The following is a 15,514-nucleotide window of genomic DNA, read 5'->3' on the forward strand; positions in this document are numbered from 1 at the left end:
TCTCTTTGTTGTACGTTAAGCAACTAAACGATCATGAAGTTCAACCTTGCAAATTGTCTTATCCTCCCGGCTCTTGAAGCAACCGCCGCATACATTCTGCTTGCTAATACTCTCTCAGACACCTCTTTGAAGAAATACTGGCTCACACTCACCATTCTCCATAACAGTATCCTCATCTTACACAAATGGTTCATATACCCTTTCTTCCTCAGTCCTCTATGCAATTTACCACAGCCCAGAGGCTTTATACCACTCTTTGGCCATGGACGATTTCTCTTAAAGAAACACCAGCCCAGCCGAGATTGGCAAGTTCGCACGATGAGAACGGTACCGAACGACGGTATTATTCTCAGACGAGGATTCCTGCATACTACCAAACTCCTTCTGACGACGCCGGCGGCGCTAGCAGATGTCCTAGTGTATAAGTGCTATGATTTCGAAAAGCCGCGCGTTGGGGCTAACTTTATCAAGAGATTCCTGGGGGAGGGATTGTTGATGAGTGAAGGAGAGGAGCATGTGTGGCAGCGGAAAAGCATCATGCCTGCATTCCGTTTCCGACATATCAAGGAGTTATATCCGGTGTTTTGGGGGAAATCAATGGAGTTCTGCGCCGTGGTAAAGAGAGACCTTGGTGCGCAACCAGATAGTGTCTTGGACGTCTGTTACTATGCCACACGGGTTACGCTGGATATTATTGGGATTGCCGGAATGGGCAGAGATTTGGGGTCTCTGTATAACAAGGACGACGAGCTGGCAAAGAACTACCAGGAGATCCTTGAGCCGACACCCGAGAAGGCTCTGTACTATCTTACCAACGTTATTTTACCACCATGGCTAGTGAGAAAGTTACCGTGGAGGTTGCATGAGAGGGTAACGGTTACGACTAGGAACTTGCGGAGGGTTTGTTCGGGGTTTTTGGTAGAAAGGAAGATGAAGATCAGATGCGAGAAAGCCGAGGGTCAGGAAAGTCGCGATATCTTGTCCATCATGATTCGCGGTAACGACCAGTCGGACAAGAACCTCGTGGACCAACTTCTTACCTTTGTAGCAGCAGGGTCAGTATACCCGATCTCCGAGTCGCCCTGACACAGAGCTAACCAAGACAGTCACGAAACCACATCCTCTGCACTGACCTGGACTTCCTACCTGCTTGCCCAACACCCAGCCATTCAAGCTCGGCTCCGCTTCGAAATCCTTAAGTATATTCCCGATCCAGGCGTTCTGTCAAGCCCTGACTTCGATGTCGCCAGGCTTCTAGAAAGTATGCCGTATCTCAACCGTGTCTGCAACGAAGTTCTTCGACTCTTTCCCCCGGTACCTCTCACATCGCGCGTCGCTGTCAGGGACACGACAGTCTGCGGCCATGTCATACCCAGCGGCACCATGTTCTGGATTGTTCCGTGGGCAATTAACCGAAGTCCGAAGCTTTGGGGACCAGACGCTGAAGATTTTGTACCAGAGCGCTGGATGGATACGACGACCGGTCGCGCGACGATGAACGGTGGAGCAGAGAGCAACTACAGTTTCTTAACATTCCTGCATGGCCCGAGGGGCTGTATTGGAGAGAGGTTTGCGCGGGCCGAGATGAGGTCGCTTGTTGCGACATTCGTGGGTAACTTCGAGATGGAACTGGCAGATCCTAACGAGGAGATTGTCGTGGGTGGCACGCTGACCAGTAAACCGAGGAACGGTATGAAGCTCAGATTGAACGATGTGAAGTGGGGGCCATAGCACTTCGATGGTTCCGTCCTTCTATTCAATCGCAACCGCTACTGTGTCATGCTATGCTCCTGAAGTGGCAGGAGTAAATCGTCGTCAAGCGATGCAGGCAGGGGTTTGAATTTTATCTTGTTCTTGTCCAAACTACTACATTGTGACCTTGTCGCGGGGATATGGAATTGTTCAACCGATGCAAGCATCTTACGAGCTGCATACTAGTGCCGGTCGCAGGCTCAATAGAGACTAACAACAACTGCACGCCTTGAGTAAGATGGTGGTTGCATGTCAACCCCCAATTCGCCAAGTTCAGGCCCCAAATCCGAACCCGAAAACTCAGAATATATTGCAAATAGACGGTGTGGAATTGCCAGATCTTTGCCCACAAGGGGTTGATGCGAAGTGGACGTTCTCGAGGGCTTCTTCGGTGCGGCTAAAAACGGTGGGAGATACTGAATCGCAAGCACTGTCTGACAGAAATTGCGGGGAGGGCGCCACCAAGTGTGTACCAAGCACTGAAAATGGGAAGTGTCCGGTGACGTGATTGTGGTCTTCGTTCTTCTCTTGACTCGCTCGCAGGCTCACACCTAGGAATACTGAATTGTCGTATGATGCACTTTCCGGTACCCGTTGCAAGTTGGCAACCGGCGGCAATGAAGGCGGAAGAGCGCAAGAAGTGTGCCCAAGGAGCAACGAACCAAGGGTGGCGTAGAGATCGTTACTGAAAGTATGCGACCATTGATGCGAGCATGTGAAGATGATGGTCGTGGATTAGTTACCGTGCGGGAGGAAGAGCGGATGTGTGTTCGACGCGGCCGACTAGCTGGTGTCATCCAAACTTTGGACGTCGGATCCTAGACACAGCTAGCTGTGCCGAGATTGAAATCTGACGATCTTCTCTGTAATCAGATCGACGTTGGCTAGAGCAAGATTCTGCGATGCATGATCAAGGTCATGTTATCTCCTTTTATGATGGCGTAGGACTATTGACCAAGTTTACCGTATTTGCCGTACATTACTGTGCAACGCACACGAGTCGAAGCGAAGTGCGCGACAGCGAGGCGTTTCCAGATCGGCGCATGCGCGCTTGGATCGGCGTAAAGTTCTAGGTACCAAAATTACCGCCTTGCATATTGCCAAAGCGCTGTAAAGACGCGCGGAGGCGGCAGAAGATTCTCTACCCGATGCTGCGACACCGGGAATGAGGCAACCGCATCGCTGTGACCATCTGATAAATCTTCCAGATCAAGACACGAGTTCTTATTTGGCAATGAGTCGCATTCACAACGGGCATGTGGGTCTTTGGTGACAGACCCCACGTGCAAGGCTGATCCTGGCGAATTTACGATTGGCTGGCGTTACTACGGACGCCCAACGTCATGCATCGACTACAGATTTCATAAGGTTTGATACACTCAAGATGCAGGCCTTGAGTCAAATCAGTACTATACTTGTTCCGCCACGCGAGCAAGATGACAACGACCCAGGAATTCACTTACTGCAACGGATGAATGCGAATAGGCTTTGTTTACATTGAGTTACGGACCGAATGGCCCGACTTAATGCTCGCGTACATGTTTTCTCGATACGAGTTTCTAGGACACGACAAGAGGGTGTGAAGGTAGGATGTGGCCTAAACCGACATTTGCCACGCTAAGCAGACTCGCTAGTCTATTCGAGTAAAGAGTGACAGCCGGGCTGAAGGATTAACGGTCGTCATAAGTAGCGATTCACCTGAATGTTATCTTGTGACATCGTTCCGTGGAGCCGAAACGTCCTTCAATTCCTCGAGGTGTTCCAGACTCAAAGTAAGAAAGGTGATGTCGCGGTCCTGTATGACGAGTCAGTGCGCCCCGCAACACTACTGACACGTCCGATTGTGTTACAGGGCCAAAAAAACACCAACTAAAGCCCAAGACCCACGACAGTGAGAATGATGTGCTTCCATAATGGCTGGGTAAGCATTACGTGGTCCAGCTGTACTCTTTTTCCTATGCGGGGTGTTTGTACCTGTCACGAATAAGTAACTATATGGCGACATGCAGTAATAGATCCTGTCTGCCTGCCGATCTGCTTTCCCACGTCACGTAGGATCCTGGTTCGTGGCAATACCGGTACAGTAGACGTTGGTAGCCGCATAAGAAGTGGCCCGACCACAGCGTTGAGGAAGGCGAAGTCCTAATTAGGTATCCTAGTGAACAGGCGGCTGCATAGCATGTGGTTGGGCCCGGGGGAAGCCAGCGTCTTGATTTTGCAATTGCGGAATCCCCGATGGTATTGAATCGATGCCAGTTGGCTCCACGGTCTTCATTCAGCACGTATATTAGGAAAAGGTTGACATCAGCCCACAATAATTCTTCATGACAAGACGTAGGGGCCAGGGCCAGGGCTACAGTAATCGCGCTTATTGGCTACGGTGAAGGGTTCCGTTGGAATTCCCGAACGAGCTGTGAAGAATCACAAACTCTAGCTTAATAGACATCCAGCAGTAACCAGGGCCATGTGTGTCCACCCCAGGATCCAGCAGGCTCCTGTGGATAATCTCCCATGCCCAAGTTTGGATTGATGGCGTTCGGTAGGTCGAACCCGCACGCGATTGAAGTCGATTTCGGGTAGCCGACATAATCTGGGGCTCTCGGATTGTCCGCTTTGTTGCCGCGTCGCCTTCATCTATCCTGGACCAACGTTTGGTCTTTTGAACAACAATTCCACGTCGATCCACGGTACATTGTCCTGAATCATGGCATCAAACACCCCCGAGCATCATTATCCGACGAGTTATGGAATGTCCTTGTCTGGGCAAGGGAAAGTTGCAATTCCACGATTGCAAAGACTTGAACAAAGGCAGGGTGGACAGAAAGACAGACGTCGAGTTCCACGGGCCTGTACCGGAGTAAGTCTGAATCGCGCACGGGTGTCTAACGGCAGCGATTGGTAACCGGTTTTACACGCCTTGTAGTATTACCAGGCGTGTTCTTCATCCGATAGGCTGGCATCATTATGAATTGGTACGAGTTCTAACGGTGGCACATTTAGTGTCGCTCCCACAAGATCAAATGCACCGGCGAGAAGCCAAGGTGTAAGCATTGCGCGACGACGAATCGCGAGTGCGTCTATATCCTGCCTCGGAAAGACCGTCTGAAGATGTCTGTCCAGTCCCTAGTCTATTACCTTTGCATTGCTGACGATTAAAGCGTCACCGAACAATACCACCAATTAGCAGAGTTTCTTAAGGATATAAGAGACCGTGTAAGCGCCGAAGATGGGGACCGCATTACTGACATCCTGGATGAGGTGAGTTTGGTTCAAATCGCTATCACGCAAGGAGTAACGTTGAAACACTCACACGGGTCAGATCGATGAGGACTTGTCAGAAAACAGGCTCACCCCGACTCCAACACCATCGCATCTTGACGTGGACGACAGGCGTGGCTCGCAAGAAAGCGGAGAACTCAGTGGTACTGAATACTTCGAGCATCATGAGATTGAAGCCTTGGATCTCCTGGATGAAGACTTGCATAGCAAAGACGAGGCCCGATCAACGGGATTCATTGGAAAGAGTTCAGAGGTACAATGGTTGCGTGCAGTGGTCCTAGCCCAGCACGAAAGAACGAATGCAGAGTGGCCAGGATCCGAGCCTCAACGCCGTCCTTCGGTTGCTCCAGGTAGCGAGCAGATAAGTTCGTTTAGCTTCTGGGCTGACTGTGACGATGTGAGTGTCAACTTCTACGTGGACCCATACGAACTGCCCCAACCCGACTTCGCTGAGCATTTGATACGATGCTATATGCTCAGGGTGCACGATTCCTTCCCGATCCTGCCACGAAACTTCGAGGAACAAACTCGCGTGTATTTCACGGCTTTGCGCGCGGGGAATGCCCTACGTCTCAACCTCAAGTGGCAGGCCATCTTGAATCTTGTCTTCGCCATTGGTGCAAATTATTCGTACCTTTACAACAAGGACTGGCCGACAGGAGACGCCAATGTGTTCCAAGCCAGGGCGCGGGCGTTTGGTTTGAATGAAGCTTCTCTGACTACTCATGCTGATGTGCCGCGAATCCAAGGCTTGGGTCTTCTCGCGTTCTATTGGCTAAGTATCGGACAAGTTAGTCGGTGAGTTTCAGTCAACACCAAGATGTTTTTCGAAGGACAAGCTTGCTGACTATTGTAGGGCTTGGACGCTTGTTGGGGTGGCTCTTCGTTCAGCCTTTTCCCTCGGCCTTCACGTACGGAACGAAGATCCTTCCGCAAGCGCCTCTAAACGACAGACTTTGGTACAAACGTGGTGGAGCTTATACTCTCTCGAAAGAACGCTGAGTATCATTACCGGTAGGCCTAGCATTATCGTGGATTCTTGCTGCTCAGTGCCGTTGCCCGTGGCAGTGTCGGAAGAAGATCCAGCGGAGGAAATGGAGGCGCCGCACAGCATGCGTACGACGAACGCATCGTCGTCAACATCTGCCATATTTTCTGGCTCTTCGAATATCGCTTTAAACGCTTCTCAAACATCGATACGACCTAGAGGAACATACGCCAACTCGGGGCTGTATTTCAGAGCCGTCGTTCAATTATCCATAATAACCCAGAACATTCTTACGTCCCTTTACTCCGCGGGTACGATGATTCGATCGCCAACCGATATTCAACAAGATACCTCTCTCTTGAGCCAACGTCTCGATCAGTGGGCTTCATCGTTACCCCAGGAAATAAGACCAGATGAACCGTTGCGCAAAACGCTTGACGTGTCCGGCCGCGAGCGCATGTTGCTTCGGTTCCAACTCTGCAGCGCACGAATACTACTCACACGCCCATATTTGACTGCCAGGCGGCAACCGTGGAGGGATGCAAATGATGCAAGCTTTTCGAGACGTATGGCGGACAGCTGTATCGAGGCTGCAAGCACGATCATTGCTTCACTTCCAGATGAATATAGTCCTCAGCTATATGAGCAGTGCCCTTGGTGGTGCCTTGTGCACCATATCATGCAAGCTATCTCTGTTTGTCTTCTTGGCCTTTCACATCCCACATCAACATCTTGCGAGGCAGCGAAGATGATCCATTGTGTTACGACGGCAATCCGCTGGCTGCAGATGATGAAGGGCCCGGTGGCAGAGCGTGCGCATCGCATTGCTTTGAGCTGTTTCGAGGGTTTGGCCAGACGGTACGCTGTCGACATTTCGGGTCTTTGGAACCGGAGGGAGCTTCCGGTGGTGCAACAGCCGGTATCCAATACCCCTGCAGAAGTACATCAACCGACGCACGAGTTCTTCTCGTTTTGAGCTCTCTATCTCCAAATGAGGTGGAGAAAGTCTAGTAAGAGGTAGGGCAGGCACATGCATGTAATTGAAAGAGATCTTTCCCACTGAAAGTGATAGAAGTCGGGCTTGCTGCTGTCCAAGGTAGCCATGTTCCTGGAACAATGAAATGTACCAGCCGCTGCAACGGGCAGTGCCCCTCACACGCGCAAGGGAGGTAGCGGGCAGCGCAGGATGTAGATATCCGGTAAAAGTGTTGTCTCCATGAGCAGTGGTACCACTGGTAGTGTTGGTGAGTACGACGTTTAGTGAAGTAAAGCAGGAGGAAGGCACGCACCGAACATCACGCAACGGGAGCACATACATGTATTATATCCTATGTTTACGCCCTCACGCATCTTTACAAGCGAAGCTTCGTCTCGAACGCGATCGGCATTTGGCACCGAAACGACTCGGGAGTTGGATCCGCCTTTACCCTAGCTTTGGCGACCAACAGTTGCCGCGGGAAGTATAATAAAGCCTCACAACTTGCGGCACTCCTGACCTATACTGGATAATACTGCAGCTGACAGTGCCCGGAGTGGAATCCTGCAGCGACTGTGGGTTCAAAAGGCTCCAATCCTGACTCGGACGTGCATAACCATATGTCGGGTCGTGTACCCAGGCTTTGTCTGCTCTCCAGTTGGTGTTCTCTGTGAGCACTCTGCATGCGGGTCCAATAGCAGAAGATGGTGATTAGCCTCTAAGCCACAGATCAGTCCATGTATTTAATCCTTCGTATTTAATGTTCTGAGCGTGGTAGTGGATCCAGGGTAATTGGATGCGGCCGCGAGAGTTGCTTTTGCTACAAGTGACGAGGTTAGTGTTGATGCTGCTTCTCTGTATATCTTGGAATGCAATACAAGAAGCTAGCTTGACAAGGTAAGCGACAATGACTAGTGTATCTTTCCTGAACGGTGTGGAAGCACGCAAAGGGATGCTGGTGCTCAGCTCTTGCATGACCGCAGAGCCGAGCCTGCAGTTTCTCGGTCTTTGCAACATCGCGCCTGTATGTAGGTTCTCTGATTGCGCAAGCGTCTTCTCATAGGAGCGTGCGCATACCGCGCGTAAGAATGGCGCTCATGCCGCGCTCTTGACTCGTGTTTGTAGATTGGAAAAAAAGTCTTGTGAGCTTGGACCAGGGGTAGGGCGTACTCCGAAGAACTGCAGCTGGATGTGTTTATGAGCAGGCGGGCCAATGGAGGTAAAGTCCTACGCTTGAATTATGTTGGTGCCTATGAAACCACAAAGCAAGACCTTGTGCAGGCTGAGAAAAGCGTGAATTGCTGCCTAGCTCCACCTTCATCGCACTGCGGTCTTGCCATTGGCTGAAAACGCCCTTGCCGGCGGTGACCCGCTGTTAGGCGGACTTGCCCGGTCATGTGATTTTAGTGCGCCAAGTCTCTAGCGCTTCTGCTGGCAGTACTTAATCTCGCGCCCCCTCGTCCTCCTTTCTCGTCTGCATCCAAGTGCTCGGGCTTTACGCTTACCAGTGAGGATTCGTCCGAGGTAGCGTTTTTGCTAGTTGAAAACTACAACTATGACCGCTCCAGTTGGCCTTAGGGTCGGCTGGGAATTTTTGACACCCATTGCTAGCTTTGCGCTGCTTTTCGTTGATTTTTGCGGCTTGCCGCTTGATTGAAGAAGAGTTTGTGGGCGCCCGAGCCACCACCACTACCGTCTACGCATCCGCTCGTTTTGACAAAACTTCCTTAGTCCTGTATGTTGAAGCCGACCTGACCGGTGATGCCGCTGTTTTTGCCAGCTTGCACGCTCTGAGACTATGCTAGGCACCAGGTTCCCTGATATCCCACATTAAGTGTGCGCGCCTCTCCCTCGTCCTTCCGCGCTGAAAGTACTCGTCGCTTACGGACAGTCAGCATCCTAGCCAACACAACCCATGTCGCTAGTCTGGCTGCTGCATTGTATCACCATCGTTGGCCGCTCTTCGGCAGGCATGCCCGCGCTTTCACACACTCGCACCGGATACCCACGAAGCGCCATACCAACGATAAGCAGAAAGTGGTCGTGCATCAGTACTGCCCTCGGACAACGCAGTGTCCGTTACCGGCATGGCATCGGCGTTGCTCTTGCTTTGCGTGTGAATTACGTGTCGCATCCACCGATACTACCACACGACGATCCTTCAGGCGGCTCTCCACAATCCTCCCTTGAGTCGTAAGAAAAAGCACCCAAGCTTTTCGCAAGGAAAGTGTTTATCTATGTACCCCACAAATAGGTACTACCGGGTAGATCCATGGCCATGTGCTTGTGACCATCACGAACATCGTACATATCGAAGATCTGTAACCTTTTTCGGAGGCCGCAAAACGCGGCCAAAATTGCCGTCTTCGTTTCTAGGCTTCCGTGATAGATACAACTCTCTTGGCTATGCACGACCTCTATACAGCTGGTCTATAGATCGATCCCTTGCTGATTGCAAAGACCCCTTTGACAGTGTAATAGGAAAGTATCTTTCCGCCCGATCAAACCGAGGGCCAGTCATCTTCGAAACGTCAACGCCGAGCCCGCCACACTACGGAAACTTACTGTTCTCGTTCTCGTTCCCTTCATTCTTCACCCTGACAGCGCTTTTTACTCCACCAGCCTTACACAGACGTTAAGGCGCTGCACCTATATCGCAATGTTACGGCTACAACTGGGACCGAGCCTTATTCGGAACTTTGCGGACGTGGGCGGCCATGGGAAAATGCGGCTACTTGCTCGCTTGAAAGTCCGGTCGTCCCAACGGTTGCATCGTTTCTGTTCAATACACGTGTTGCCTGAATCGTGAGATTTGGAAGTGACACTGACCGTCCGAAGATGCAAAGAAGGTTGTGAGCCAAGAAACTTCGTAGTCGGCCAAACTCAACCTACGTCTGAGGCCGGTAAGAGCCGTATATCACGCACAGCGTGACTCGGATGTGTGATTGAACAACCGAATATCAGCCACAGTCGTTCCCTGCCCTGCCGAAGAGCAAAACAAGCTCCAGATTGCCGAAGCTAGTCGCGTGATCTTTTGGCTTTGTACGGTACCGAAAGAGGTCAACTACCCATCAATATCGTCTATTTCCGCCAAATCTACCAAGATGGTGAGGGATAGCCACAAGCTGCCTTGAGAGAAAACGCTATATGGTGGGGAGCGCACCGATAACCTTAGGGTCGTTTCAGACCCGTAAGAAAGACATCAAGGTTTCGGTGCACGGTCTGCGTTCGGCTAGATCTGCAGCAGGGTCATTAGCCTTGCGCCATCCTACGCGAACTGCTACACTTCCAGTACGGGACATGCAGGTACGCGGTCTTTGGTAGACCAGCCGCTTTCCTGCATGCAAGACTCGCGCGCGACAGACGTTGCAATCACAAGCCACAGAACAAAGTCACCACATGACATGTTCACACATGTACGACACTCTTCAGGCTTTCGAAACGGATCTGTCAAAAGCGGCATCTAGTCAATGACATGCGACATCAACAGTTCCGTAGCACCGCCTCAGCCATGCTAACCTAGAACTAAGCTAACCTGGTGGCTTCCTAACGGTGGCTGCCACGAGTTGACCCTAAGGGTATAGTTGTGACATTATACCCCCCTTCTTCGACTATTTTCGCACGTTCTCTGCCAAACCTGGTGCCTGGCCAGTTACCACAAGGCGCCATTAGGCCAGTGCCCTGCGGGATCTGCATACTGCGACTATCGTCACGTATGAGACGGTCGTTTTTGTAGGAACGTGCCCATGGTGGGGGGAGTCCACGCGATATTGGTCCTGTTCGCGCTTCCAAATGCAGCATGAACGTCGGGAACCTGCGTCTCACTCTCAAGCTGTGCGGGGGTTAATGTCGTCCGACTTTCCTTACCAATGAGGACTTGTTCTTCCTGCAATCCCACGAGCCATATTCGCTAGCACTGTTCGTTCCCGAGGCTGGCTCAGTCTCGTACCGTACTACTGACCTCGCACTGCATCTCCTATCACGATCAACTTGCGAACATCCTAATTCTCCATTTTCTCCGCATCAGCCAATATGAAGGCTTGAGCCATGCGAGCCTTCGCAGGTCCTACGTCTCGGCTTTCTTCTCCTTTCTGTTCTGTCGACTCGTCCATCTAATACTAAGGCCATCATGGATCTCGATAGCTCTACGCCCGCTGGTACCCGGGTTAATATCATTGTACTTGCTTTCACACTAGTTTCTGGTCTCATAGTGTTTCTACGTCTTTTTACACGATTGGTAATATCGAAAGGAGCTGGGCTTGAGGATGCGTGCATCGTGGTTGCTATGGTAGGTGAACCTGGATCACGAACTGTGCACTTGTAGCTGACCACGTACAGATTCTTTCCGTCGCACTTGCCGTGCTGACGGCGGAACAAGTAATGAATGGGTTGGGCGAACACAAGTCGCGGCTTGAACTCAATGAGCAAGTTACTCTACGTACAGTAAGTTCCTCGACGCTTTTATCCTTCGACAGTGCCCTGTGCAAGTTACGCCGTACCTGGTGCAGGTACACAGCTTACGCTGACTGAACGAACTTCATTCTCCATGCTTCCCTAAGCTTTCAACTGACAAGAAGTTAGGCCTTCTGGGCAAGCGTCTGGGTTTACAACCTCACCCTTGCAGTCACAAAGATCTCTATCCTCGTGCAATATCTCCGCATATTTCCTGTGCGAGGCTTCCGCATAGCTTGCTATGCTATGCTCAGTATCGTAATACTTTATGGGGGGTGGGCGACATTCTCGAGCGTGTTTATCTGCAGCCCCGTCGCCTTTTCATGGGATAAGTCCATCGATGATGGGCGTTGTGTGAATCAGCTCATCATATGGATTGTAAACGCCGGTGTCAATATTGCACAAGACGTGGTGATCTTTCTCATGCCGCTATCCATCGTTCGGGCTCTTCATCTACCTAAATCGCAAAAAGAAGGCTTGGTGGCTGTGTTTGTGTTAGGTGCTAGGTGAGGCAGGACCAGACATTGCAAGGTCAACGAATGCTGACACCAATAGCGTCACGATGGTCTCTATCATACGGCTGTACACCCTAGATAATATCGCCAATTCGACCGACATATCATTCGATAACGTGGATCATGCGACATTATCTGCAGTGGAAGTAAACGTCGGCATTATATGCGCTTGCATACCAGCTATGCGACCTCTTTTCGCTCTGCTGGCGCCGCATTACTTCTCAGCAGTGCCGCAATACACCAACGCTAGAATTCTCGACATCGAGCGCCAAAAACAGAGGACTGGTCGCCAAGGGAACACCCGACCTACTACGGCGACTCCCAGGACGAGACCGAACACGGCACGGACGACCATTATTCGTCCAACTACTACTACTACTAGGACAAGACCCAGTACGGTGCGCACCACCATGACTGGGCCGGGTACCGCCACCCATGTAACGAGACCCAGCACATCACGAACAACGACGCGATCAAGCACTTCCCACACCCTCAAGCTCGAGACAACCATTCCGAGGGCTGACTCAGTACAAAGCGACATCCCTCTTCAACCCCTTGTGCCAACGCTCTCTCGCACCCCAAGTGGTCGCTTCTCTGTCGCAAACAGTAGTCGTCCACCAACGCTACGTCTACCTAGCTACAACAATCACTCTCGCAATGCAAGCGGTAGTTCGCAAAGCACACAGAGCTCGACGCGAGGGCGATCTGCTACACGCTTTCAAGGAAGGCCTGATCCTCTGCGCATGTCACCCATCACACCATTCAGCCCTCCATGGCCCGCCCCGTTGCGAACGGGATCGCCGTTGGCCTTGGGTTCCCACACCCGAAACCCGAGCAGCCAGAGGGCGCCTTCTCCATTACCGCCACGAACACCTGGAGCTGATAAGCAGCTACCACTCACGCCTTTCCCAGTCGGCTCAGTAGACTGAATAGCCTCTAGCTGACCTTTCCGCATAACAACTTAATCGGATGCCTACACCCATCAACCTTAAATAATACGCTCGTTACAAATACCAAATCCGCAGGATATGTTCTCTCCTGACCCGAGAGCAAGACTGGATAACTTCCGAAGATATGAAGCACAGCTGCTTCGGGTACGCCAACGGCACAGGCTTTGCATGACCAGCTCGGAGGTCATTCTCGATCACGACATGCCTCTATCGCATTCGTCGTATTACCATACCATGTGTCGTTATAGACACATGCAACCCTAGAGGTCTTAGTCATGTCGACAGGCGGCATTCGCCTCTCAACGCGGGAATCAGTCCACTGAGTTCACGCGCCCTTTCCTTTACACACTCTTATCGTTCAATAACGGGAAAGCTGAGAAGCTCACATGTGTTGTCACTCCTTAGACGAGGCTCATAGCAAGACCCCGTCATTCTTTCCATGTTTCTTATGCTTCGCTCTGCGACACATTTCAGATACACTTTCCTTCAGGTTCACTCTAGACTTCGAGTCTTCGCTGTCACGACGGGTTTCCTCTCACAGCAACGTTTTTCCTGGGCGATTTACAGCATGTATCTTTCTTTCGGAACGCATAACGATTTCCGGGTTGTTTGAGTTAATTGTAATAGCTCTTGGCTGGAAACGAGCTTCGCGTGCAGCCGCAACATGGCGGACGTTTGGGAGTAATGAGACGTAATGTAATACGCGTAGATTAGATACCTAATGTCTTAGTAAAATAATTAATGCGTATCAGCGCACATAAGGTCACAGCAGAGTTGCAATTTATTGTACCCGTGATAAACTGCTGCCCCTTGAAACCATTCAAGTGGATGCCATTTGATACCTAAGCCTTAGCTTCAACACCCATCCGCACAGCGTATTATACTCCAGACGCCAGGCGGAAAACGTTTCTCGAACGTAAGAACAATCATCTAAACTTGCTGTAAATGACAGCGATGATAAGCAGCACCAGAACAGTAATGATGGCAATCGTGATGATGCGGTTTGTAGCCATGCTAAATCACAAATCGTTAGCACTCTCGTCACCCATATCAAAAGGGCATCCATCTACACTCCACATCAACTGGAGTAGGGGACAGGTGGGAGTGGCAGGTATACATACCGTCTCGCCATGCCCCTCAACGNCTTGATACTCCGATCAGTGTAGCTTTCACTCTCCAGCAGTCTCTCTCTTGTGTTTGTAATCTGCTCCCGCTGTCTGTGCAAGTCACTTAACGTGCCTGCGCCGATCTGCTCCGTCTCCAGCGCGATTCTCTGGCTCTCCCTCAGTCTTCCACTCGACCGGTTCAGACGATCTGTTCCGGAGAGGAGTTGTTGGCGCTGCTCCAGCTGGGCATCGCCGCTCTCTGGGTCGTCGGTATAGCGGTTGCCGAAGAGTTTGGACTTGTCCGAGGTGTAGGTTTCTAGTTTGCGCTTGTGGGAGTCGAGGTCGTGTTCGAAGTTGCGGAAGCGCGCGTTGTATTTGGACTTTAGGTTTGCGGGGATGTTGGACTTCTCAAGGCGCATTTGACCAATCTGTCGCATGTCTATGTCAGTAACCTGGTCTTGAACATGGTCTTGTCATGCGTCGTTGTTGCTGTTGTTGTCCATACGCGCGACATGAGTGTTTAGGCGACAACTCACCAGCTCCTCGGCTTCTTCCAGCGCGCGCTCTGCTCTGCTGATGGCGGCTTTCCTGGGCTCTCCGCTTGTCTCTTTGATCTGCTCTATTTGCTGGCTGAGGTCGGCCTGCACCAGCTTCAACTCGGCTTCATAGCCGCTGAAGCGCTCGGTGCCTGCATCTGCGTCGATGAGATTGGACATGGTTGTGGTGTGGTATGGGCAGCACCGGCTCGGGTCGTGTAAGCTCGACGATGTCTATTGTCCTGTGAATGCGACTAGCGACGTTGTTGAATGTGTTTGTGAATGCAACGTCGAGTCTGGAGGCCGGAGTCCATGAGGCGCATTACGCACTTGCCAAGGTCATCCCTGCCGTGTCACGTGTGCCACTTCCGTTCTAGAACTGGGGTGCAGGACACCACGAGTTCCTGTGCTCTAGCAACATCTCCACCTCTCCTTTGTTGCTTTGCCGATACATCTGACGCTAGCCTGTTGACACAGTATACTGTCGGATTTGCTCCTGGTGCTGTCGCAGTCCTTACGTAGGTGGCGTTCTGGCCGTTCCAGTGCCGTGTGCACAGCAGCCGTGTCACAGCATCCCCCAAACGTCTCATATATTCAGCAAACTAGCAACATGCAAAGATGCAACATCGACTCCACAATAACTCTGATATTGCCATGGGTCAAGATCTGCGGTGTCCACATGAGAGCGGGCCCCAACCCCAGGGCCAGTGACAGCGTGCAATGCCGCCAACTTCTTTGCCAGTCACTGTGCTCCGGACGTCAAGCTGAGAGTTGACGATACCTACAATGCCTACACTTTGAACGTGTTCGTTTTCCTTTGGTACTAGTCATGCACCCACTGAAACGGCATCCGCTTCAGATCGATGACATCATGACTCGGAGCTCTGCGCAACTTCTTTTCTTTGCTCAATTTCTTTCGTCACTCTGGTGCGTCAACTCATATCGTGTACCTGGCCGTTA

General features: G+C 51.3%; 4 protein-coding genes across 4 annotated transcripts; 2 read left to right on the forward strand and 2 right to left on the reverse strand.

Annotated features, from left to right (window-relative positions):
* Nucleotides 1-537: 537 nt before the first annotated feature.
* On the forward strand, nucleotides 538-1,731 carry AA0111_g3617 (hypothetical protein; the record flags this gene model as incomplete). The annotated part of the gene is made up of 2 exons (XM_028649523.1): nucleotides 538-1,055; nucleotides 1,107-1,731. 2 exons carry the CDS (start codon nucleotides 538-540, stop codon nucleotides 1,729-1,731), a joined length of 1,143 nt encoding a protein of 380 aa, XP_028508818.1.
* Nucleotides 1,732-4,716: 2,985 nt separating this feature from the next.
* Nucleotides 4,717-5,833, forward strand: AA0111_g3618 (hypothetical protein; the record flags this gene model as incomplete). Its single annotated transcript, XM_028649524.1, has 3 exons — nucleotides 4,717-4,724; nucleotides 4,911-5,010; nucleotides 5,072-5,833. 3 exons carry the CDS (start codon nucleotides 4,717-4,719, stop codon nucleotides 5,831-5,833), a joined length of 870 nt encoding a protein of 289 aa, XP_028508924.1.
* Nucleotides 5,834-12,680: 6,847 nt separating this feature from the next.
* AA0111_g3619 (hypothetical protein) lies at nucleotides 12,681-12,917 on the reverse strand (the record flags this gene model as incomplete). The annotated part of the gene is made up of 1 exon (XM_028649525.1): nucleotides 12,681-12,917. One exon carries the CDS (start codon nucleotides 12,915-12,917, stop codon nucleotides 12,681-12,683), a length of 237 nt encoding a protein of 78 aa, XP_028508925.1.
* Nucleotides 12,918-13,838: 921 nt separating this feature from the next.
* On the reverse strand, nucleotides 13,839-14,734 carry AA0111_g3620 (hypothetical protein; the record flags this gene model as incomplete). The annotated part of the gene is made up of 3 exons (XM_028649527.1): nucleotides 13,839-13,926; nucleotides 14,034-14,470; nucleotides 14,555-14,734. 3 exons carry the CDS (start codon nucleotides 14,732-14,734, stop codon nucleotides 13,839-13,841), a joined length of 705 nt encoding a protein of 234 aa, XP_028508967.1.
* Nucleotides 14,735-15,514: the final 780 nt, after the last annotated feature.

This window comes from Alternaria arborescens (assembly GCF_004154835.1).
Source record: "Alternaria arborescens strain FERA 675 chromosome Unknown contig_6, whole genome shotgun sequence".
NCBI lineage: Eukaryota > Fungi > Ascomycota > Dothideomycetes > Pleosporales > Pleosporaceae > Alternaria > Alternaria arborescens.